Source organism: Mustela nigripes, chromosome 13, assembly GCF_022355385.1.
Source record: "Mustela nigripes isolate SB6536 chromosome 13, MUSNIG.SB6536, whole genome shotgun sequence".
NCBI lineage: Eukaryota > Metazoa > Chordata > Mammalia > Carnivora > Mustelidae > Mustela > Mustela nigripes.
Window position 1 is genome coordinate 60755292 of NC_081569.1, and position 26811 is coordinate 60782102.

At 46.3% G+C, this 26811-nt stretch overlaps 1 protein-coding gene across 1 annotated transcript in view; it reads right to left on the bottom strand.

Moving 5' to 3' along the window:
• The window catches only part of EHD4 (EH domain containing 4), a 78907-nt gene that overhangs the window by 33970 nt on the left and 18126 nt on the right, over positions 1-26811 (bottom strand). The window contains exon 3 of the mRNA XM_059372603.1: positions 15806-15903. Within this exon, the coding sequence (XP_059228586.1) occupies positions 15806-15903 (98 nt within the window). The remainder of the gene's footprint in view (positions 1-15805; positions 15904-26811) is intronic.

Consider the following 26811-nt stretch of genomic DNA (forward strand, 5'->3'; position numbering starts at 1 on the left):
GGAAATAATCTGAAAATAGGGGAAGGTGCTTAACCATACTAATAATAAAAATGAGAATTAGAATTATACTGAGAGGCCATTCACCTATCAAAGATAAAGTGAAGATAAGGGAAAGAAATAGTAATGCCCTGAGTTGGGGAGGATGTTTTGTTGATGGGAATGGAAGTAGGGACATCTTCTAGAAAAGGCGTTTTGGCACTGGCTAACTCTGTAAGAAGACCTCAGTTCCATTTGACTCAGTAATTTCACTACTAAGAGGGCATCTTTTTTTTTTTTTTTTTTTAAACTGAAGTGTAATTGACATGCAGTGTTATATTAGTTTCAGGTGTACAATATAGTGACTTCGTGATTCTACATGTTGCTCAGTGCTCACCCCAGTGAGAGAAATTATCATACGATGTTATTACAGTATTGCCGACTATATTCTCTAGGCTGCACTTTTTACCTCTGTGACTTATTCATTTTATAACTGGAAGTTTGTACCCCTCACTTCCTTATTAATTTCACCCATTTCCCTGCCCACCTCCCCTCTGGCAAACAGACCCCCGGTCTGATTGTTTCTCTGCTCATTTGTTTTATATCGTAGAGTCCCATTCGCACCCTACTACGCAAACTGTGAATAGTTGCACTGTGTGCACAACTATATTCTGCAGCACAGTTTGGAACACATTTGGGTGCCATCCACCCAAAGGACACCGGCTGTTAATTTGGGCAACTCTGTATGACAGAACACTCCAACGTCCTGACAAGCGCTGGCTGCAAGGCTTACAGCTAGGTGGAACATTCTCAGTGCAGAGCAGTGTGCGGGACCCTCCGGCTCTGGGAGACACTGCCGACAGGGTTTGCTCTGGGAGAGGAACTAGGGGTGCCGTTGGGACATGTTTCCCCACCTAACTTTCTGTAATGTAAATTTTTCATCTCAGGTGGGTACACATACTTGTGCAGAATGAAAGGTGAAATGCCGAGTAATGGTCTGATTTGTGCTTTACACTGTGATCTGGATTCAAGCAGGAGGTGGTTTTTGAGAAAGAGACTGACATAACGCAGGCGAAGAGGAGGTTTCTAAAGGCAACTGCATCTGGCACATGTGAGAAATAGCCCCAGATACCAGAAAGATTATGGCAAAAAGAAGTGGAAACGTGCGGACAGCCAGGGCCCTCGGCTACAAGAGAACACCTCCTCTGGGTCGTTGGTCACTGTCTTCAGCAGGCTCCCCCAGCTCCCTTCCTGAGCTGCACTCGCCCCGTATTCTTTCCAAAGGTCTGTGGTCAAGTCCTCCTATTTCCTTTCTCCTCCTCTCTCCTTTTTTGGGTTCCTGGAAGAGCAAGGTCCCTGTTGGTCTAAGTCCCAGGACTTGCCACCATCCGCTATCCCTGGGGAACGCTGGAGCACTGGCAGAGCTGACCCTGCTGTCCTGGTCCTTCTATGCAGGGACCATCCAAGTCCATGAAATGAGGGCACTTAAACCACCAGATCTGTAACGTGACTCTCTGCCAAATGATTTTTTACTTGTTATGTTACTGTATCTTCAAATGACCCTGGGAGGGAGAATTCCAACCCTTTATACAAGCATGAAATGAGGATCCTACAGGAGGTGGGGATGCTGGGATCTGAACTCAGGTCAGCCTCCTCCAGGACCCACAGTGAGCCTCTCACCACCTCCCTCTCTGCTTCCATGGAAAACAAAGAGGCCTTGAAAGCGTTGCCATTTTCAGCACGTGTCCACATCTGCTGGCTCGAGATGCTCAGCCACACAGTGCCAGTGCGTGAGACCTGACTTCCGGCCCCACTCCGGGTCCTCTCACTGGATGCACACTTCATTGCTCATGTCTCTGGAACACTTAGGCATTCACACCAATCACTCACACCCTCACAAGATCCGATTCTGCAAGGAAAGAACTTTTCTTCCCATTTTATAGAGGAGGAGACTGAGGTTCCTAGAGGCGGAGGAACTTGCCCAGGTCACCCCCGCTGGCGAGGGGAAGCGCCAGAGAAATGGAAAAATGTTTCAGGTCAGCATTGCTCAGCACTCTACAGCTCCACCTCCACCTAGAATCCTGCATTTTCAATCTATCACTCCCACCCTCCAGTCTGGGGGTTCCCCACTGGTGCACAGTGACTTGGGGGTGAGGGCTTTTACCACACCTAACTGTAGGGGTGCAGGTTATATATCAAGGATGTCCTCATTACAGCAGTGAACTTATTAAACATCTGAAAAGGTAAATGAGACATTTTTAAAAAATCTCTTCTTTCGGGGTGTCTGGGTGGCTCGGTGGGTTAGGGCCTCTGCCTTCGGCTCAGCTCAGGTCATGATCCCAAGGTCCTGGGATTGAGCCCCACATAGGGCTCTGCTCAGTGGGGAGCCTGCTTTCTCTTCTCTCTCTCTCTGCCTTTCTGCCTACTTGTGACCTCTGTCTGACAAATAAATAAAATCTTAAAAAAAATAAAAAAAACTCTTCTTTATTAGAGGTTCCTAAAACTCCTGACTTCCAAAGAAGTATGGAAATGCTGGGGGGAGGTGTGCTCTTCCATGGAGGGAAGGCCTAAGCAGAGGACAGCAGTGTCAGGCAGGACTCCTGTCAGAAGCCCACTCGTGAAGGCAACCACGGTCACTGGGTCACCCAGGGACCACGGTGGGACGGTTACCTCTGCTTCCTTTCACAGCCCTCCCCAGGAGGATGTTGGTGAGTCACAGAGCCCAGCCCAGTGCCAGAGGCTCCCGCCTCACCCAAAGACACCCTGCCCTGGACCCCCACCAACTTACATCCTCCATCCTGGCCTCCAAGAGGACAGCGTTCACCGGCAAACCAGAGATGTGGGGCAGAGCTCAAGTCCATTTTGGTAGTTTCCCCAAGTTTGTAATCCTCTCTTCTTTCACTTGCCTCGGGGGTGGTGGAGCACACAGGAAAGGGCAGACTCAGGAGGCCCACTCAGCAACCCCAGACTCCTCCAAGTGGGGATCCGCGGGCAGCGGCCCCACCCCACACTCCCCACTTTGCTCGTGCTGAGGTCAGGAAGTAGCCTGTTACCAAGTTCCCTGGGGCCTGAGGATCAGAGCGGTAGGGCTTCTTGGCCTCACTCATAGATTCATCAACTCCAGGGCAGAAACGGGGCAGAAAGAGGGTGACCTGAGGACAGGTCCCACAGAAGAAATGACAGTGACACCCAGGAAAGAGAAAACCAACCTAGCAACCAAACCCACAGAAGCAGAGTGGCAGACCCAGGGCTGGTTCTGTGGCTGCTCAGGGCCACAACTCCCGGATGCTCATAGTAATAATTCTGGGTAATCAAGAGGACATTAAAAAAGATAATCCTTCAATGGCTTCCTATTCCTCTCAGAATAAAATCCACATGCTTCCCTAAGGCCGACAGCCCCCCCACAGCAAGGGCTCCCCACCTCACTGACCACCACTTCCCAGCTACTCAGCAGCTTCTAGCCTTCCCTGAACCCGTGTAAGATCTTCACTCCTCTTGGGCTTCCCCAAGGCCCTGGAAGGCTAATCCTTTTATTCTTTGGGTTTTAACCTACAAGTCTCTTCCTCAGAGAACCCTCCCCCAACACCCCATCTAAGTCAGAACACCCCTGCTGTGGGACTCAGCAATTACTTTCTTCAAGTCTTCCTTTCAACATGCATTTGCTTTGTATTTCTGCTCACCCATCCTCCTCCCTGGTGTGTACTCCAGGAAGGCATGACAGGGTCTATCCTGTTCTGTTTAAAAGTAAAGCCCCTGATGCCTGACATGGAAGAAATGGACCAGGAGGAACCAAGCAGAGTTTGGTGCGTGGAAGATATTCAATATAAGACAACCTCTTCCCCTTGCTAATGTCTTTTGAATGAGAATGTAGGGCAGTGTGCGCGGCCTTTCAGTAATTGCTGAAGGTAAAAAAAACCCAGAAGTTTGGTGTTTGTAGGGGGAAAGCATCAATTAAATGGAAACTTGCCCCACCAGTACCCTTCCCCAGCGCTGCCTTCTCTCTCTCTGTGTGTGTGTGTGTGTGAGAGACAGTAAGCGAGAGAGAGAGGTTTCCCTGGTTTGTATCCTCATCTCTTGTGGATAACAGCACATACTTTGGAAGGAGGCTGTGTGGTTTGGATCCCACTCATCCATTTACTCTCTGCTCTGGTTATCAGTCACCTTAAAACTCAGAGGCTTAAATAATAACTTACTATTTTCTCTGGTCTGAGGGTTGACTGGGCTCAGCTGGGTGGTTCTCAATCAGGGAGTGTCATGAAGGGACAGTCAAATGGCAGCTGGGGCAGGAACCGTCTGAGGGCTCAGCTGAGTTGGTTGTCCTTGACGGCCTCTTCACTTACCTCACCTAGGCTAGCGGTGCCTGAGCCTCTGTGTGACTAGCCTGGGCTTCCCTCACAGTATGTTGGTATCTGGGTGGTTAGACTTTTTCAATGTCACTTTGCTGCCTGTAGATCCAGCTGGAGACTTCAGGACTTATGATTAAGACTTGGGAAGTTACAAAACATCACTCCTGGAGAATTGTACTCGTCAAAAAAGTGAGTCAGAAGGCTGTCCTAGATTCAAGGGGAGGGGTCTACAGGAGGCATGAATATCGGGAGCATGGTACATGGTGGTGGGGGTGGTGGGAGGAGGAGGAGGCATCTTTTGAGACTAGCTACCACACTTCTAGAGGACTGTGGGCAAGTTACTTACTTACTCTTTATGCCTCATTTTTCTCTCCTGTGAAATGTGGTAATGCTTCATACTTCATAGAGCTCTTGTGTGGAGCAAATGAGGTAATAATGTATGAAAAGCAATTTACAATGTGCTGTGGAAGTATTAGCCATTATTATTACTCAAGAGTAAGGAATGAAGCTTTTCTCTGACTAATCTCTGCATCCCAATGTCTATGAAATATTTGAAGATCATGAGCTGCTCCATAGAGGATAGTAAGATAAGTGATTTTCTCCCTACCCCCCCCCCCAAAAAAAATTTTTACAAGTGTAGGTAGGTTTAAAGTTTGGGTAGAAGCAGTCATTCCTCATGATCAAGCATGCATTTAAAATATTGACAGAAGTAAAAATAGCTGCCAGGGCTGGGCAAAGGCCCTTCTGAGTCACAGTGATGACAGGCTCACATCAGGGACAGGAGCAGCAGCACTTGTGGTGTGGAATTTCCTGTGGCAGTGGCGGAAAAGGAGCCATGAATGCGTCTGTCAGCAAACTTCCCTGAAACAAAAAGGAACCAGGATTTCCTGTGGGAGGCCCAAGGAGCGAGTGGTGTCCAGGACCTCACACCCTAACTGGCCTTAGCACAGCCAGAAAACAGGATCTGCCAACAAATCATCGTGGGTCAGCCCCGTTCCCTGGGGGATGGACACTTCTGTTGTTGCCAAATTCAAACAAAGCTCTGAGGCAAGCATTGAGCTCAAGCTCTAAACATAAAAATGGCTTCGTGGTCTGAGGTTGAAGTCATATGTTCTATTCTACAGAATTCTCTACCATGTCATCCTTTACCTCACACTCCTCCATATTCCGTGCAATCTCCAGGACAAAACCCAGTCTCCTGTCATGTGTGGCCCCACACATGCCCATGTTCCACAATGCACATTCCTCCAAAGGGCTCCAGCTCACACATGATCCTCTGTTCATGAACATACCTTCTGCTGCCTGGAAAATGGTAACAATTATAAGGACAGCCATGGTTATCTTTTCCGTGACTATGCACCAGACAGGTGCTGTGGTAGGAGTTTCATACCATCATCTTACTATATCTTCACTCTATCTGATAACGCCCTGAGCTTGCAGGTTGATGAACTCATTTGTTTACCTGGAAGCCCTGATCAAGACGTGCTGCTTCATAAGGTTAGACATATAGATCAATGAAATAAAACTGAGAGTGCAGAAATAAAGCTTCACATTTACAGCCAATTGATTTTCAAAGAGGGTGCCAAGACAATTCAATGAAGGAAAGTACTGTCTTTTCAACAAATGGGTGCTGGAGGACTGGATATACACATGCAAAACAATCAAGGTGAATCCCAACCTCACACCATATACAAAAATTAACTTAAAATAGATCAATGACCTAAATGCAAGTGCTAGAACTATAAACCTCTCAAAAAAAAAATACAGTATTGAAGTTTCATGAGCTTGGGTTAGGCAAAGTGACAGAAATTAAAATAGATAAATTAGCTTTCATTAAAATGAAAAAGTTCTGTGCTTCAGACAATATCATATAGACAGTGAAAAGACAACCATGACATCAGACAAAATAAATATTTGAAGATCATATATCTGACTGTATAGAGAACACATAAAGAATGTTAAACTCAATAAAAGACAAATAATCCAATTAAAAATGGGCAAAAAATCTATATATACATTTCTTTAAAGAAGATATATCAATGGCTAACAAAGCACATGAGAAGATGATCAGCATCATTAGCCTTCAGAGAAATGCAGATTGAAACCATAATGAAATACTAGTTCATACCTACTGGGATGGTTCTAATTAAAATGACAGTGTTGATGAGGATGTGGAGAAACTAGAACAGTTGTACTCTGCTGGTGGGAATGTAAAATGATGCACCCACTTTGGAGCACTGAGTTCCTCAAAACACTGAGTTGCCATGGGACCCAGCAATTCTGCTTCTAGGTAAATACCCAAGAAAATTGAAAATGTATGTTATTGCAAGAACTCCTACATGAATGATCACATCATTATTCAAAATGGCCCAAACTGTGGAAACCCAAATGTCCATCAATTGATGCATTAATCAAATGTCACATGGCAATACAATGGAATGCTATTCAACCCCAAAAAGGAATGAAGTACTGATACCTATTATAACATGGATGAACATTGAACACATTATGCTAAGTGGAAAAAGCCAGATAAAAAGGCCACATATTCTATTTATATGAAATGTCCAGAATAGGCAAATCCACAGACACAGAAAGTAGTGGTCACCAGGGTCTGGGGGGTGGGGGGAAAATTGATAGTCATTGTTAATGAGTATTCAGTTTCTTCTTGGGGTGATGGAAATGTTCTAAAATTGGTTTTGGTGATGGTTGCACAATTTTGTAAATATATAAAAAACCTACTAAATTGTTGAGACAGGGAGAAAATGCAAGTCCAAAAGGAAAAAAAAAAAAAAAGAAGGGGGAGAAGAAGAGTCCCTACTACCTTCCACTCCCCACTGGGGACTGGTGGGGTCCCTACTCACTGTACTTCTTGATTGGAACTCCTGTAACACACAGGATAGCCCTGACTTGTTTGCAGGTCTATCCACCCCAACTGAGTATGAGTGCCCTGGCCAAAGCCTGTGTCCGACTCATTTTGAATCCTGGCATCTAGGACAGTACTTGCCACCCAGTGGATAATTGATCTAAATGTGTGTTGAATGAACAGTCTCTAGCATGCCCCTAACATTATGCACCACTCTTTATACCAGCACTTCTACAATAAAAGAATATTGAAAAGATCACACACACACACACACACACACAATCTGTTATTTTAAAATTCTTTTCCATCAATTATTTTTAAAACTGGATGATTGATTAGAGTGGTATCTCTTTTCTACAGCTAGAGGGGCCTATGATTTCAAAATTTAAAAGCTAATCATCAATAAAACAACTGAGAGATGTGGATAAGAGGTAAGAGGTAGGAACACTTATCTAAAAATAGAATATTCAGTCCCTGAGCAACAAACTATATTGTGGACCACTTGACAAACATCTCCCCTACCCATAAGACTTCAAGAAGCAAGAAACCAATATGAAGGCTGATTAAGCTCAGCCTGTGAGAACTCTTTGGCCTTCCACAGCAACAATGACAATAATACAAGGAGATTATGAGAGTAATAAGAGCAGCTAACATGCACTGAGCACTTTCTATGCGCTGGGCGGGGCATGGTTTCCTGCATTCTGTGTGTTAACCGGGTGACAACAACATGGCATGTGAGGTTCTATCGTTACTCTCCCTTTACAGACTCTCTACTTCCCCAAGGTCACATGAGCGGTACACAGCTGAGCTGGACCCAGGAAGACCAGAACTACTGCCCATGCTTCCCGCTATACTATGTTCAGGAATTCAATCCCTTGACTGGACCCAAGAAAACAATTTGTTTGATTCTGGGATTACAGACCAGCTGATGGAGGTCACAGAAAAGACCCTGGGGGGTGAGGGGTGGGGATGGAGAAGAACGGAAACATGAATATTCAGAAACTGAAATCCGGGGCGCCTGGGTGGCTCAGTGGGTTAAGCCGCTGCCTTCGGCTCAGGTCATGATCTCAGGGTCCTGGGATCGAGTCCCGCATCGGGCTCTCTGTTCAGCAGGGGGCCTGCTTCCCTCTCTCTCTCTCTCTCTGCCTGCCTCTCCGTCTACTTGTGATTTCTCTCTGTCAAATAAATAAATAAATAAAATCTTTAAAAAAAAAAAAAAAGAAACTGAAATCCGTGTGTCAATATCTGACAGCTGAACATCTATTAGTTTATATACCCTTTATATATCGGGTGGGAAATATCTGAACAGACAGCTGAAACTTGCAAGACCTCACCCAGCCTCAATCTGAAGGTTGGTTCCCTCTGGGCTTTAAGCCCCAGGCCTCCCTACCTCCCGAGAGTGGGCAGCTCCACACCAGTCCCTCTCATTGTGCTCAGGGTCTCATCTGTTCCTTCCTGGCCTTCACCACTATTTATAAGGATTTATTCATTTGTTCCTTTGTTTCCCTGCTGTCCTTGTCTGACCCTCCCATCAGAACATGAATTCTGTAAGGGCAGTGACCGTGTCCATTTTTGGCCTACAGTTTGTTGGATGGATTTAAGTCTGTTGAGGGGACACCTTTCTTTCATAACAGTTGGGTGCATTAGTGACCGGCCGGATGAGCACACTGGGCTGTGGCCACTGTAGGCCGGGGCAGGTCCTTGTTCATCTTCCTACTCCCCGTTCCTAGCCTGGTACTTGGCACACAAGAGTTCACTGCATCTCAGTGGAACTTGATCCTTAATGAATTGCTGTCAACCTAGACGCCAGTCTCTACTGGTGTACCTCAAGGCTTGGCCCTGTTCACCCAACTTCTGGATCCAAGGGTGACGGCCCAAGACCGTGCTGATGAAAACTGGGAACGCCTTGAAGCTGGGAGGAGCCACAGCGGACAAGGAAAGGAGCTAAGAGAGCACGAACTGTGGTTAGGCCCAAGCCCCAAGAAACAGAACAAAAAATCAAGAAACCCCATAGCAACCACAGGATGGGGAGCTAGGGGCTGCAGGTCCATTGAGCTCTTGTGACTGCAGTCTCTAGTGCTGCAGGAAAGCTGGAATGGCCCTGAGCTGCATCCGTGATTGGGTGGCGACCAGAATGAGGGAAAGGAGAATGCTGCCTTACCCACCCCCATTTATTCAGTTATTATTTCTACCCAGGTAAAGTCTGAATACCCGTGTTCCAGGGACATTAGCAGGCCCCTCTCAGAAAGTCTCCATGAAGTTCGGAGCTCACATCCACAGCCCAGGCTGTGCAGCCCACCTTCAGAATGGGATTCCCCTGACATCGCTGTCCCACGCAGGTTGCTGCTGGCCTCCGAAGTCTCCAGCTCTCCGCTCTCCCCAAGCTTCTTAGAAGGGTCTTTGCTGCAGTCAACTGTGCCTAACACCTTGCTCCAGGTCTTCTTGGTCTCTTAGAGGAAGAAGACTCCTTCTTCTTTGTGTATGTGTGTGTTTTCCTCCCTAGGCCGAGTGAGTCCCAAAGCCCGAGGGTGGAAGTCAGTCTTATTGGGACACCTCTCAATGTTCACTCCTTTCTTGGACTGCCTTCAAACTCTGGCCTTTCAAGTTCAAAAGACGTGTCAAGTAGGTGTGTCTGTACTTCCTTGATTATGGTTTGCTTGTAGCTTTTCTATTTTTTCTGTACCTTCATTAATTCCAGGTTGGAGCTGCATGTCCCTTTTCCCCAGGTCTGTCACAGCTCTTGTGTGATACTACATTTGGGAGGAGCTGGCAGACCCTTGAAACTGCCTATTCACGTTTCCTGTCATCTCCATAGATGCCCTTTTTATTCCTGAAGGCTTTCCTTAACATTGCTAAAGTTAAGGGGACTTAAGGATGTCAGTATGTGAATGTTAAAACATGAATCAATTTTTGAAGCTAATGTGATTGTTGAAGCTACTGTGAGGGCCATGTTATCTGAAGCACATTTTGATCCCTTTTGTTGCATATGCATTACTGTAATTTTTTTTAAAGATTTTATTTATTTATTTGACACACAGAGATTACAAGTAGGCAGAGAGACAGGCAGACAGAGGGAAGCAGGCTCCCCGCCGAGCAGAGAGCCCGACATGGGACTTGATCCCAGGACCCCAGGACCATGACCTGAGCCGAAGCCAGAGGCTCAACCCACTGAGCCACCCAGTGCGCCCCTGCATTACTGTAATTTATTGCTTTTACCAGCAGGACATTTTCTACTCCTGCTTCCGCTTCCCCCCTCTCTTCCCAGTTGCATTCATTGACTTAATATGAGAAGGGCTTGATGCTCTCAAATTTTCAGCTGACAGGTACTGGTCTCAGAGGAATAGATCCAGCTGTCGGAAAGTTCAGACTAAGAGTTTTTCTCTTTTGGAGTAATTTACATTTCTAAAAGAAAAACTGTACTACTCGTGTTACCAAAGTGAAGGCTGTTGAAGGTGACACAAAACCTCATCCTTTCAGGAAACCACAGGAATACTTACTCACTGCTAAAGCGCCTTCCATATGCTTCTATGTTAAATAGATGGACAAGAATGCCACCTGCCACATTCAAATTTTTCAGTGTTCTTCTTGTCCGACCGGCGCATTACAATCAGAGCCAGAGCCCAGAGATTCGGACCAGGAGTTGGGAATATACTTGTGTTCATGCCTGAATCCAGAGATAAGTCCCAGATGATGCTTAGGATCAGCATGGATAAACAGTATTTTAGGAAGTAAACAGGCCAGGAGCCAGAATAACAAGAAAGTGGGAATGAAAATAAGGATGTGTGGGTAAGCAAAAAACCTGGAGGCTGGGGTGCCTGGGTGGCTCAGTGGTTTAAGCCTCTGCCTTTGGCTCGGGTCATGAACTCAGGGTCCTGGGATCGAGCCCCGCATTGGGCTCTCTGCTCAGTGGGGAGACTGCCTGCCCGCACCCCCCCCCCCCCCCCCCCTCTTTCCCCCACCCCGCTGCCCCTTTGTGATCTCTGTCAAATTAATAAATAAAATCTTAAAAAAAAAAAAACCAAACTTGGATGCTGTCGTCAGGGCAAAGGGTGTTTCTTAAGAGTAAACCAGGGGTGCCTGGGCAGCTCAGTCTTTTGCATCTGCCTTTGGGTCAGGTCATGATCCCAGGGGTCCTGGGATGGAGCCCCACATAGGGCTCCTTGCTCTTGGGGAAGCCTGCTTCTCCCTCTCCCCTCACACCCCGCTTATATTCCTTCTCTTGCTGTGTGTCTCTCTCTGTCAAATAAATAAATAAAATCTTAAAAAAAAAAGTGAATCAACTAACTTACATTTTGCTCACACCTTTCAAGAAGATAACTTAGAAAATCTTAAAAATCCAAACATTCTTCTATTGGCTACAAGAAAAGAATCAGGAAATGTTCCTTGGACTTTTATTAGCTATTACTTGATTAGAAAAAAATTATTATTATAAATATATCAGAACATTTTTATCTGGGCTTGATGGATATTTTTTATGTCAGCTAAGAAAACTACAGTTTAGTAACTAAGCTCAATCTTTTGTTTCTAAAGATTTTCCACAAACTATAATTAAACTAAGGAACATCTGAATAGTAACGGGTTTCCATATGGAGTATACTAAAAATTGTTCCAAAATCAATCACCTTGGTGGGTTTTATTTATAGAGCTACCAAATGGATTTAGGTAATACACTCCCCAAATGTTGACTATGCCTTCTTGTTTTACTCTGAAGCGCAGAATAGGGACACAAGGGGTCCAGTGATCTGACTGCTAGAGAAAATGTTACGATTCTGCAAGTACAAGGATCCTAATTGGTAAAGCTCACTTCTCTCTTTCTTGTTTATCCTCATCACCCGCTTTCCCTGTCCCCCCACTCCCTCCGGGAACAATCAGTTTGTTCTCTATAATTAAGAGTCTGTTTGCTGGTTTGTCTCTCTTTTTTCCCCTTGTTTGTTTTGTTTCTTAATTTCCACATATGAGTGAGATCATATGCTTTCTTTCTCAGACTTATTTTGCTTAGCATAATGCACTCTAGCTCTATCCATGTTGTTGCAATGGCAAGATTTCATTCTTTCTTATGGCTGAGTAATATTCCATTACACACACACACATACATACCACATCTTTATTCATTCACCAATTGGTGGACACATGGCAGCTTCTGTAATTTGGCTATTATATATAATGCTGCTATAAACACAGGTGTGCATGTATCCCTTTGAATTTGTGTTTTTGTATTTTTGGGTAGATACCCTAGTAGTGCAAATACTCGATCATAGGGTGGTTTCATTTTTAATTTTTTGAGGAACCTCCATACTGTTTTCCACAGTGGCTGCACCAGTTCGCATTCCCACCAACAGTGCAAGAGGGTTCCCTTTCTCTACATCCTTGCCAACACCTGTTGTTTGGTAAAGGTCTCTTCTAACCATAAGAGCGGGTCTGGCATGCTTTACCTCCAATCTGACACCACAAAATACAAACGATCACATAGAAATGTCAAATGTTTCTTCCCATCACCTACAACTTTGGACTAGAGAGGAGCCACAACTGTGAACACTATGTCCTCCTTGTAATCGCACTTACTCCCTCTTCTCAGCACCGGACAAAAAGGAACCAGGCTTATCATATCATGAGAGAGAGGAATGAGCCAGGAAGAATGGAGCCCCTGGTGAGGTGAGATACGTTACTGAACCCCATGTTCAGAGTCCCCATTTTGCTTTCACCACTAAGGTGTCAGGACTCCTTCCTGGAGCTACACACTCACTGACCATCTGGCCCCCAGAGCTCTGGACACTGGGGTCTGCCAATGCAGTCCCTCCCAACCTCCGCCTGCAGCACCCAGTGAACAGTGTTTCCTGTGTCCACTCCCCAGATGTCAAGCTCAGTCACCCATCTGCCTAGTTGCTGGGGCAAAGGCTCTCACAATCCGTTGGAAGGCTCTGCTTTCCCAGGGGAGGGAGGGCAAGTGGGGTTTACCTGGCCAGGGCTGAGCTTCTGTTAGTGCATGAGTATAAGCAGGTTGAATGTAGATGGCAAATCCCCAATGATGAGCCCAGTGTAGACATACAGCAAGGGCTCAGTATAAGGTGGATGTTCTCATACTGCTATTATGGATACACACCTAAAGAGACCCTCTAGATGTGTAAGAGGCATCTGCCTGATCAGACTCTGCTTCTTGAAGGTTAATCCATCAGCTGCACCAAGGGACAAGCAGAAGGCACAGCAGCTGCCATCTTTCCTCTTTTAGAGACAGAACACCCATAAGGAAGTCAAAGCCCCACTCATAAAGTCAATGGCAGATGTTTCAAACATCCTGCGGCTCATTGTTTATACCTCCTCCCTCATCCAATGTCGACATAAGCGACTGGTGAAGGTGGTGCCATGATTACAAGGCTGGAGGGATGGAAGCAGCATGAGGGTGAGTGGGAATGCAGCACTGTATGCAGCAGTTTAAGCTGGAGCAGCTCTAAAATAGTATAGATTCTTCGGAGTGAGCGTGTAGAAATGGACAGCTGAGGGAACCCCTGGCCACCAGCTGTGTACCAAACACAGGTTGGTACTCAGGCTTGGGAACGTCAGCCCTGGTGCAGGGTGCCGTCATCCTTATCAGCTCTTGGTCCCTCCCCACCAGCTGCTCTGTCTGTCAGGATGGCAGGGGCCACCGAGCAACAACTGCTTGGAACCACGTAGACTATTTCTGGGCACGGGATGTGAGTAAGTGCATGCCATCGTAAGACCAGGATGTGAGTCAGATTGCTATAAAGAGTTAAAAAGGACTGGTCTTCAAAGCCTCCCAGAAGCAGTCTGCCATGCTACACGGCTATAGGGGAGCTATAGTCTGAAAGACACTTATAATCATGGAGCCAAGGAGAGGCCATGAAGAATATGGATGATTAACATCTGCTTTCAGCTCAGGTCATCCCAGAATCGTGGGATCGAGTCCTACATCAGGCTCCCTGCTCAGCAGAGAGCCTGCTTCTCCCTCTGCCTCTGCTGCTCCCTCCGCTTATGCTCTATTTCACTCTCTGTCAAATAAATAAATAAATAAAATCTTAAAAGAATATGGACGATTAGAATCAACCAAGTGATAGCAGCAGTCAGAGACAGACAGCTCAGAAAAGCTGTGGGACATGCGGTGGCTTTACTTTCCTCTTAAAACAAAACATTTTATCTGCAGAGCAACTTTTACGGGGCCAAATGAGTGGTCCAAAACTGGCTCTGAAAAAAAAAATCTACTGGCACTAAGGCATACAGATACAAAAATGACATCTGTTCGTAGCACTCTTTATAACAGTAGAAAATTATTAACCATCCAAATATCCACAAATTAGTTAAATAAACTGTGTTATGTTCCTTTGATGGAAACTAAGCAGCTCTTAAGAGGAATAAAGTAATTTAACTATACTAGCATGGAACAGTGTCTGTGATAGACCATTACAGCAAAAAAAAAATCAAGTTGTAGAAAATGTGCCAAGAGATGGCATTTGGGTTAAAAATGGTATGTTTGTACATGTGCAGGAAAAAGTCTCTAAGGAGCTGGAGCACTCCAGTGTTAACTGTGACAGAGATATTTCGCCCGTCCCTATTCATTGCTTGAATCCTTTACAAAAAACATGACTTTTACAACAGAAAATAAAATTAACAGGTATTTATGAGAGAAGAAAAGTATTATGCCATTTTTTTTCTATGAGGAATAATCTTGAAAGCCTCAGGGCGGCCTATGGCCCACAGAATCCCTGACTCAGGCATGAAGGCACAGCAAGGCAGGACCCAGCTCTCTGCGGGTCCATGGAGGGTACAAAGTCAGTATCCCCTAAATGCCATGAGAAAGGAGGGCTTAGAGGTTTCAGGGGCCTCCATAGATGACCTCTGAGTGCCATCCAGTCTTCTCCTTCCCCATCTTGTGGCCTCCCTTAGGTAATTCCCACTCATCCTATAGGTCTTGGCTCAGGTGTCGCCTCTCCCGGGGAATCTTTCTGAACATCGCAAGGCCAGGCCAGTTCCCCTTCCTCCCAGATACAGTTCTCACTTTCTATTTCCCTGCGATAATTGGCTCCATGTCTGTCTTCCCCATGGGAACAGGAGCTCCTGAAGGCAGAACCTTGGCCTCTTTTTGCCACATCCCAGCAGACAGAGCAGCGTCTGGCCCATGACAAAGGCTGACACAAAGGGAGGGTGCTGCGGGGGCAACGGGGGTGGGATGGGGGAGGGAGGGAGAGTGGCGGGGACAGCTTCTCTCCTTTGCAGTGACTACTCCTCTCCTTTATTTGTTGTCCTATGTGTCCAAGGGAATGGTTAGTAGGGATATGAAGGTCCCCTCCCAAACTCAGAAGAATTATGTCAGGTGGGAACTAGTGGCAGATGGCAGCATTTAAAGGAACTAAGAGATTACAGCTAACACTTCAGAAAGTTTCTCAGCCGAAAGGCAGGACCTTCGATGCTCTCTATGCCTGCCTCCTGTTATTTCTTGGGGCCCCCCGGCTCTGGACCCCTGATCTGTCCAGGGCAGCTAGAGGCATCCCGGTGTCGGGGTGGGATTGGATGGAATCCCTCTTGACAGACATCTCTGCTGGTGTGACAGTGAGCCTCAGCAGTGCTGGGGTTGGGGCGGGGGGGGGGTGGGGGAAGAGGGGACACTGACCTCGGCTGATGCGCTGCTTCTCCCCAGACAGGATGCCAGGGCTGTCGATGATGCTGATGCTCTTCAGGACCTGATTGGGCAGCTGGGAGCACATGAATCTGGAAAAAAGGATCAAAGGTGGGATCAGGAACCACACCTCTCCAAGCTCCAACAAGATCCTTGGCCTCTTAAGGTTATTGCCATTGTCTGCAAAAGGACTCTCTGCACAGACAGCACATCCACTGGTGCCACGGGGCCAGGTGCTGGACCAGGGGGCGGGTATGCTGTCACCTGCCACCAGATCCTTAACTGCTAACTTTGATTTTAGCTGATATTTACTGAATGCTTCAGTATTTTACAAACACCATCTCATTTGTCCCTCAGAGTAACCCCTTGAGGAAGAAATTCCTATTAACATCAGAGAAGTAACTTACACAGCATCACTCAGAGCTTAAACCCAGGTCAGCCAGATACAAAGTCCATCAGCCTTGCCTGCTTCTTTTCTGTGCTTCTCCTTGGCCAAGTGTCCTGGGCTTCTTCTCCCAGGGCAGACCATACCTCCCTCAGGGTCACAGCCCTGCCATGCCGGAGTACCCTAAGCTCCCTGTCCAGCCACACCGCCCACTCCCTGCTGTGGCCGTGGAGGTACTGGGGCTTATTTTCACTGTTGCCCTGGTGACTCAGCATCCAGTCCAGTGCCCATCTGGCTTCAAGCCCTGCAAGTACCCGTGGGCCACACTTCAAATCCTCCAGGTGCCTCAGACTCCGAGGGGTAGCCAAAGAGTGGATAAAGTGGCAGGGGCATGGGAGAGTTCCGGTGGTGCAGCTCAAGCCTCCTTCCTTGGCCCTCACATTCCTGATACCATTTCTTCCTTCTCATCCCCATCCTCCTGCGGTCAGCTGCCCTGGCCTCAGCCTACCCAAAGCAGAGTGGCGTGGGAGGAAAATTTGGCTGTTAGGTCAGCAGACTGGGTTCAGGTTCAGCTCAGCCTTCGCCAATTATTTTCTGTGGGACCCTGGACAAGGGCCTCCCAGCTCCAGGCCTGTGTCCTTATGTGTAAATGGAGATACTTGGATGGGGACCGGTAAGGTCCTTTTTAGCTTTAATAGTGAATAACTCTAGAGTAGCAGAGGGAAACATTTTGTTCCTTTTATCCAGGCAGCAAAGCCCAAGGTGCATCTCTGGTAGTCACTGTGTGTTTTTTTCTTTCTTTCTTTCTTTTTTTTTTTTTTTTTTTAAGATTTTATTTATTTATTTGATAAAGAAAGAACGTGTGCATGCACACACACAAATGGGGGAACAGCAGAGGGAGAGGGAGAAGCAGGCTGCCCGCTGAGTTGGGGGCCAAATGCGGTACTTGATCCCAGGATTCTGAGATCACAACCTGAGCCGAAGGCGAAGGCGGACGCTTAACCGACTGAGCCACCCAGGCGCCCCGTTGTGTCTGTTTTAAGGCAAAACCTATAGAGTGGCTCTCCTCCTGTTTTGTAATTGGATAACTGTAATGGTCTATCACAGACATTGTTCCATGCTAGTATAGTTAAATTACTTTATTCCTCTTAAGAGCTGCTTAGTTTCCATCAAAGGGACATAACACAGTTTATTTAACTAATTTGTGGCTATTTGGATGGTTAATAATTTTCTACTGTTATAAAGAGTGCTACGAACAGATGTCATTTTTGTATCTGTGTGGGCCGAAGGCTGGAAAACCCTCAGTGAAAGCTCAATTATTTCATTCAGGAGAACTGGTGGGATCACTCAGAAAGTAAATATGCTGGGAATGCAGGCCAGGGGGCCACGCCAGCCTTCACAGTGCACACGTGGATGGCACAGTCCCCCGGCCAGGGTGGGGTCACGGCCTCACAGGCAGTGGGTGGGCAGTCCTGAGCAAGAGGTACAATTACTGACATTTCAAAGTAGCTTTCTTTGAAGGTGCTCAGGACAAGTTTCCCACACATTCTTTTCTATATTTTCAGGTCAGCCCGGACAGATGTAGGAAAAGATACTAGGGTCATTTTGCAGCTGGAAAAGCTGAAGCTCAAAGTCGTTATGACATCTTGAGGTCACACCGTGAAGGTATGGCTGGCTGGAGAGGGCGACCTAATATACCTGATGTCTGCTGAGCTAGACTCAACCAATAAATGTTAAAAATAAACGGTCAGGCTAATTGAAGAGAACCTCTCATTTCTGATTTTCTCCTGCCCCTCATGCACCCTCCAGACTTTTCAGTAAATCCCACTGTCCAAACTTGGGAGACCAGATCTGTGAGAACGAAGTGCACAGAGATCACTAAGCATTTACTCTTTGTAAATTCACAGAGAAAAAACCACCACATTTGAGGCTTGGAACTGAGGTAGGAACAGAGTTCTGAGCACATTTGTGGTAGACTGCATGTCTCATCAGTAATGATTCCGTCTCTTATCACAGTCCCATCTTTTTTATTAGATGGCTTGAAACATTTGATAATGCTGAAAAACTGCATGTATGTGGAACTATTTTACACAAAGTATTCCTGTGAGAGACTGACCTTTCTCCAAAGCCACAAGCTCACACTCACTAGCAACTTTTTCAAAACACAAAACCCCTGGATTCTAGTGTGGAGTTAAACAGAAGGATCCCAAATGTGTAAACTGTCCACTCTCTCTCTGCAAAGTGACAAACTTTCAACAACTCGCATGCCTCCTGACATAACAGCAGAGGCGAAATCAGGCAAAATCTGTGAGCCACAAAACAAGATGTGGTCAGATGCAGTGAATGTGGAGACATTACCTCACAACAAACAAGGGGGCAGGCTGAGGGACCCACAGGGATAACTGTAGAAAAGGGGAGGAGGGGGAAGAGGAGGGGGTAAGTGGAGGGGGGGTAGGGGATGGGGCAGTGGAGAGAAGGGAGAAGATGGCGGAGAGAGGAGGAGGGAGCTCACTAGGGGCACCCTGAGAGATAGTGGCTGGGTTGTGTGTGCAAAACCAGACTACACTCCATGAAAGAAAGCAAGAAAGCTTGGGGCTGGGGTGGGGGTCAGGGGGGTGTGGTGGTGGTGGTGGTGAGAGGGTCAGGAAGGGGGAGGGTAGGTAGGGGTGTTGTGGCAGGGGAGCACAAAGCATGAGTCAGCTTTCAGACCCCTGTGTGGGGGCAGGCGTCTTACAAGAGGAGTTAAACCACACATAGTTTCCTAAATAATTATAATCAGAAAAAAACCCTAATGCAATGCTGTTACAGCAATCCTGTATTACTTTTATGCTCTAAGAAAGGAAGGTGAAAGGCAAGGTTATTTACTGGGTATATTACAGTCAGCCCTGAGTCAGGCTTCTCTTGTTTATGTTTGTGTGCTGAAGTGTTTCCAAGCACAGATTTGCTGTCCCAAGATGGATTTCCTCTTCCTTCCCAGAGTGACTAACCTAAGTGTACCTGGACCTTGCCTCCTACAGTTTCCCATGAAATAGGCAGACCTGTGTTGGTTAAGCCCAGGAGCCTCACGGAAGCTGTTAGGCAGTGTCTGCTCACCCAGAGCTGCCCTGATGCCTCTTGTTCTCTGATAAAAGGAGGGGAAGATGGGCACAGACTCTGCGCTTGACCCCCATCCCCTGCCACTTCCCAAAGGCGGCTCAGGGTTAGCAGAAAGGGGGCTGGATCAAGGAACAGTCTGGACTCTGAGGTCCTGCCACATAGTAAAACAGGGAGGAGAGGGATTTTAAACAGAGAGGAGTAGGGATTTTAAAACTGCCTCCAAATGCTAACATTCCAATTTAATGATCAACATTTTAAAAGAACTGGGCAGTATCTTCATACTGCTTTTGCTTTCCAAACAATGTCATGATATCCAGCAGTTACAGTAACCATAAAATGGCACCAACATTTACCGTCCCCCTACTATGTGTCTAAGTGCTGCACTTAACACTTTCTGTATACATTTTAACTCACTCAATCCTCACCACAGCCTGAGAGGTAGGGGCTGTGTGTTGCCGTTTACACAGGACGAGAATGGGGCACTGAGGGGTACATACCACAACTTGTCAAGTCACATGGCTGGTAGGCAATGGAGCTGGGATGCTAAGCTAGGAGTTTGGCCTTGGGCTGGGGTTTTTGACTACTAGACTCCTACCACCATTTTGTGTGTGCAAGCCAACCTCATCACATTAGGCAACATCCTCCAACAAGGAAGTGATGTGCCAGGGCACCTGGGTGGCTCAGTGGGTTAAAGCCTCTGCCTTCAGCTCAGATCATGATCCCAGGGTCCTGGGATTGAGCCCCGAATAGGGGCTCTCTGCTCAGCAGGGAGCCTGCTTCCCTTCCTCTCTCTCTGCCTGCCTCTCTGCCTGTGATCTCTCTCTCTCTAAATAAAATCTTAAAAAAACAAAACAAAACAAGGGAGTGACTGCCACAGCCTTGGAATCCCACACCAGAGACTCCCCTGTGATGTGCTCTCAGTCCAACACTGGAGGGCGGAGGTGCCAGAGCCAGAAGACGTTGCTCACTCACGCTGTGAGCTCTAGGGATCTAAGCACTTCTACCAGCCCCAGAACTCCCACCTTGTCATCAGGCTCAGAGCACATCGGATGCTTACAAGGGACACAAGGGACAACCCCTTCAAGCCCACTTGAGAGAGACCAGATAGAGGACATGACTTCCTAAGATGGCACAGTAAAGAGCACACAATACACAAAAAAGACTTTTACAACCAAGCCCCAATCATTATCACCACACGGTTCTGCCACGAATGGCTGATCAAAACTTCCAGTACCCAGGAGAAATTTAACTTCATATCCAGACTCTAAGGAGCCCACAGCTACCCCCTTTGATTGAATCTTACAGCATCACCAGTTTTACAAGTCAAGGCTGGCTGAATGTTGGAAATTTCATGTGGTATGACCCAAATAGGTAATTTTCTACACTGAAGTCTCTCTTTCCTGATTGCTGCAGTGAGGAATGGCAACATGCCGGCACTGGGAGGGTCTGCCTGGGGGCAGCAGGTGAAGCTGGTTTTCTGGTCTCTGAGGACCAGGACCACAGAGGCAGCTGCCAGTGACCGGTGAAGAGCAATGGTCAGTGACCGAGCAGCCACCACAAATCCTGAGCTTAAAGATTAATGGGAAGAGCTTCAGGGCGATTATTATGGGTAAACACCACAAAGGAAACAAATAAACCAACAGAACCAGTCTGTCACTCAGATTAAAAAGAAAGTAACAAATTTGCTGGTGATTCTTGGCAAAAACCTCTCTTCCTTCGTCTCTGCATCTAAATTAGCTGAGGGAGCCTGCACGTGTCTGGACTGATGCTGTATGTTTGTGGGAAGTCAGACAAAAAAAAAATATCCCAGTGGTGCTAAGTGACTGTAACATTCGTATAAAAAAAACGTCTATTACTAAAGCTTTGTTTAATTTCAGAGTGGTGACAGGGTATATGTCCAAAAATACACTTGTGTGTTCTAGTATTGTTAAATCTTCACAGCAATGTGAGACAGTGGATTTGTATTTTCTCGTCGCGATGATCAGGCCTGGCTAAAAGGACAGGTATGTTGGAAGTACCCCTCAGATTCCTTCAGCTCGAAAGAAAGTTGCAAAATTTCAGTCCCTGGGGCTGCTGGTTAAAGCTATTTTTCAAAAGGAAACAGAGGCAATGAGGAAATGAGATGAATTTCTTCTGTGGACAACTGCAATTTAAAATTAAACTAGATCCTAAACAAAATACAATGCCTACAGCTATCTGGATTAAAAAAAAAAAAAAAGACTACCATGTTTAGAAAAGTAGACTGAGGGAAAAACACAACACCCAGTTCAGAAGCAGATGGGTGGGGTGGGGAATGTCAGAGCTGGTCCTGACACTTCTGGAATTGATGAGGTACACGGTGCCTTCAGGCCTTGTGCCCTCGGGGGGGGGGGGGGCGATGCTGGCCATCCATCTTCTCCTGCCTGAGTAGGAACTGCCTCCAGGTGATAGACTGTAGAGCCTCAGGGACCACATTCCCACATGGGCAGCTCCCCGACAGGCCTGCCTGTGGAATTCCTCTCAAAAGCGAGGGAGTGCAGTGGAGTTTCGAAATGCTACATTCACGTTGTTTTCATAGACGTTTTCATGTTAGATTCAACTCCTTGTTCAAGTGTGGAATGTCTATAATTTGAAGCTGCCTTTTTGGGAATTTATCTTCTTTTCTCCAAACTGCTCCAGCGACTCTTTGTTACCTTTTTAGAAACCAGCCTTCCACATTGAAACTCAGGCTGCACGGGTTTGCCTAATGCTTCGAGGCTGACACCCTCCAGGTGTCACCTGGTACCACCTTGTGAAGTACTAAGCTCTTTTAAAGATGCCCCAGGAGGCAGAGCCTTGAACCAATGCTTTGTAATGAGAAGGCCAGGGTAATGACATGTATCCCAGGGGTGACCTGTGGTTGCTGGGGGCGGGGGGCGGGGGTGCAGAGAAAGTTCTCCCCTGCAGACAACCAATCCCCATTCCTGCTATGTACTGTATTTGGACCTTGTTCCCAGAAAGTATGCTATGTCAAGAGGAGTTTGCCTGCCTTGAGGGGAGCCCCACAGGTGTTCCCACAGGGACAGTATAATTACAGGGACAGTATACTTACATACACATGTTTGAGCGCCCTACGCTAATTGACTTTTTTTCTTACATAAGCCCTGGGAGAAACAACAGCACCGTTGTGTGGATATGACTTAGTCACGCTGTTTACTCTCAGGTGCGATGAGATGCGTCCCATATGCACGGCCACAGAAACCCTTTTCCGCCAGCCGTCCAGCAGGTGCAGGGTGGTGGATGGAAGGGACAAGCAAACTGAATTCTAATAGAGTCTGCCTTTTCTTGGGTAAGTCATTCTACTTCTTTGCTCTCAGTTTTCTCTTCTGTTGAATGGCCACAGTAGCATTGTCTTATTAACCCAGAAAAAGTAGTGTGTGTGAAATTATTACTCTGTAACTGAGGACAAAATCATCACCTTTATCATTTTCTGTGGGCTACATTAAGGACAGCCTTCAAAGTTCCATAGGGGGCAGCAGGCAGTGATTCTCAGTCCACATGTCATGCCCTTTGGCAGTCCAGTGGTCACTAGTAGGGATTATGGGCCAGATGGCCTGAGTTCCAATTTGAGCTGCCACTTAGCAGCTGAGTGACCCAGTGGAAGTTAAATTAACGTCTGTACATCAATTCCTCCTGTTTACGTTGGAGGTAAGAGCAGCACCAGGTCACAGGGGTTTGCTGAGTATTTAGAGCTAACATACCAGTAAAGTTTAGAACTCTATCTGACACACAGTAAATGCTTATTATTATTTGTTAATATTTTTCTTTGTATTCTCAATTTAATTAATGCTTGATAACATAATGCATGGATTATTTTCAGCAAGTTTTAGATCCCAGATAATGAGCCTCACCATTCAAAATTTTCTTAATTGCTTTTTTATATTCATCTGCTGTATCTTTGGCATTTGAAAAAAGATTTGTTTGGGAAGTAAATCATCTGCCAAAAGAAAACAAGCCAATAGCCATTCTTTCAGGGTTTCCCCTTGTGAATAGGACTTCACAAAACAGGAATTTGAAAAAAGTGGCAGCTTATTTCTTTTTTAAGCCTTTGTCAGGCAAAAAGAGTAAGACATAAGGCAGTGGTAACAAAAACATGTAATTCCGGGCAGTGTCTCATGGTCAAGGAGCTTGTGGCCTGCACTTTCCAGGCCTCCGGAAACTTCCAGGACCCATCTTGGGACAGGAGGCCTGGCTGTTGCCTGCTCCATGACCAGGGCTCGCTCCCTGGGAGGCCCTGATGGGGGAACTTTTTGTCCCACTTCTCCTCAATTGTCTTGGGAGACCCTCTGGTGTTCTCCTGCCTGGGCTCCACCCCTACACTTCTCCCATAAGACAGGCTCTGGTGCAACCAAGGCTGCTCTGGAGATGAGGACGAAATGCCTCCCAGACAGCATCTTGTAAGTGGAAAAAAATCATCTGGACAGTATTCTGCAAATTACTGTCAGAAGCAAGAGATTTCTCTGTGACTCCCTTTACATCATCGCTCCATTTCTATCTATCCTACTGCCATAGTCCCTGGCTGCCATTTAAATGCCTTCTTTGATTTATGATAGGAGCATAAGAAAGCTCTTCGAGTCTGGTTTCTTCCAGATGCATCTCCGGAGGTTGCCTGTGCTGCCCCTGGCAGAGACACTGCACAGCACCTGGACACATCATTCTTTCCCTCGTCCTTGTGAATGGCGCCCCCTGGAGTTGTGCAATGAGAAATATCAGCCTCTCGGAGGATGACAGAGGGCCGGAAGGATATGTTTCTTTTTTTTTTTTTTTTTTTTAAGAATTTATAAGAAAGCCAAAGTTGGTGGCATCACAATTCCAGACTTCAAGCTCTTTTACAAAGCTGTCATCATCAAGACAGTATGGTATTGGGACAAAAACAGAAACATAGATCAATGGAACAGAATAGAGAGCCCAGAAATAGACCCTCAACTCTATGGTCAACTAATCTTTGTCAAAGCAGGAGAGAATGTCCAATGAAAAAAAGACAGCCTCTTCAACAAATGGTGCTGGGAAAATTGGACAGCCACATGCAGAAAAATTAAATCGGACCATTTCCTTATACCACACACGAAAATAGACTCAAAATGGATGAAGGACCTCAATATGAGAAAGGAATCCATCAAAATCCTTGAGAACACAGGCAGCAACCTCTTTGACCTCAGCCACAGAAAATTCTTCCTAGGAACATCACCAAAGGCAACAGAAGCAAGGGCAAAAATGAACTATTGGGATTTCATTAAGATCAAAAGCTTTTGCACAGCAAAGGAAACAGTTAATAAAACCAAAAGACAACTGACAGAATGGGAGAAGATATTTGCAAATGGCATATCAGATAAAGGGTTAATATCCAAAATCTATAAAGAGCTTAACAAACTCAACACTCAAAGAACAAATAATCCAATCAAGAAATGGGCAGAGGACATGAACAGACATTTCTGCAAAGAAGACATCCAGATGGCCAACAGACACATGAAAAAATGCTCCACATCACTCGGCATCAGGGAAATACAAATCAAAACCACAATGAGATACCACCTCACACCAATCAGATGGCTAAAATTAACAAGTCAGGAAATGACAAATGCTGGCGAGGATGTGGAGAAAGGGGAACCCTCCTAGGGCGCCTGGGTGGCTCCGTTGGTTGAGCGACTGCCTTTGGCTCAGGTCATGATCCCGGACTTCCAGGATTGAGTCTCGCACCGGGCTCCCAGCTCCTTGGGGAGTCTGCTTCTCCCTCTGACCTTCTCCTCTCTCATGCTCTCTCCCACTCATTCTCTCTCAAATAAATAAATAAACTCTTTAAAAAAAGGGGGGGGGAACCTTTTTACACTGTTGGTAGGAATGCAAGCTGGTGCAACCACTCTGGAAAAGTGTGGTGGTTCCTCAAAAAACTGAAAATAGAGTTACACTCTGACCCAGCGATGGCACTACTGGGTATATATCCTAAAGATACAAACGTGGTGCTCTGAAGGGGCACATGCACCCGAATGTTTATAGCAGCAATGTCCACAATAGCCAAACTATGGAAAGAACCTAAATGTCCATCAACAGATGAATGGATAAAGAAGATGTGGTATATATATATACAATGGAATACTATGCAGCCATCAAAAGAAATGAAATCTTGACATTTGCAATGATGTAGATGGAATTAGAGGGTATTATGCTTAGTGAAATAAGTTAATCGGAGAAAGACAACTATCATATGATCTCCCTGATACGAGGAAGTGGAGATGCAACATGAGGGGTTTGGGGGGTAGGAAAAGAAAAAATGAAAGAAGATGGGATCGGGAGGGAGACAAACCATAAAAGACCCAATCTCAAAAAACAGACTGAGGGTTACTGGGGGGAGGGAGGTTAGGAGAGGGTGGTGGGGAAATGGACATTGGGGAGGGTATGTGCTATGGTGAGTGCTGTGAAATGTGTAAACCTGGCGAATCACAGACCTGTACCCCTGGGGATAAAAATACATTATATGTTTATAAAAGATTTAAAAAGTAATAAAAAAAAGAATTTATTTATTTGACAAAGAGTGAGAGAAGGAGAGAGAGCACAAGCAGGGGGAGCAGCAGAAGGAGAGGGGGAAGCACACTACCTGCTCAGCAGGGAGCTGGATGTGGGACTTGATCCCAGGACCCTGGGATCATGACCTGAGCGGAAGGCAGAGGCTTAACCCACTGAGCCACTCAGGCGCCCCCCCACCCGGCCCCGTTCCTTATTTTTAAAACCATCTAAAAAGAAGTATAGTTTCTTGTTTGGATGACTCCTCCCTGGCTTTGCATGCCTGTGGCTCACGCCCCTAGCATAACTGGTCTAAGGCAGGAGACTCATAAAAATGAGGGGAATGGAGGGGCGAGGGGTAGGGAAGGAGACAAGAAAGAGAAAAGGGTTTAAAAAAAAAAAAAGCTAGGAGTGACAAAGAGGAGGGAGAGGGAGGGAATGGGAGGCCAGTCAGAGAGGGCAGGTGCCCTGGGTTCACACCAGTGTTCCACTGGGAGCGCTGGAGGGAGGTTCCAGGGTAAGTATAAATGAAACACAGCTCCAACTAAAACAGAACCTCAGCTATCCCACAACATCACTTCCGTCATACGATGACCAAGTCACAAATTTAACTTTTTGTGTTGTTTTGTCTCTATTTCCTTGGCCCGGCCTTAATGAATAAGGAAGCAGCTCAGCGCATGGGAGTGAGAAGCATAACAGGTAGTAGGCAGGTAAGGTGACCTGTCCTGGAAAAATCAATAGGCTGGATCTGGGGATCAGGTGAACCCCAGGGGTCCTCTGGGCTAAGTTCTCAGTGCAGGAATCCCTAGCACACCATGCCTGAGCAGTGGCCATCCAGCCACCACTTAATACTGTCAGTGACGGGTAGCTCGCTACCTTACAAGACAACTTGATCCACTTCTGTGCAGCTGAAATTATTAGAAATTTATTCCTTGTACTGTGTGGCCTTAGAACACCCAGTCCTGGGGCTTTAGCTCTGCCCTTGGAGGCCACCCAGAATAGG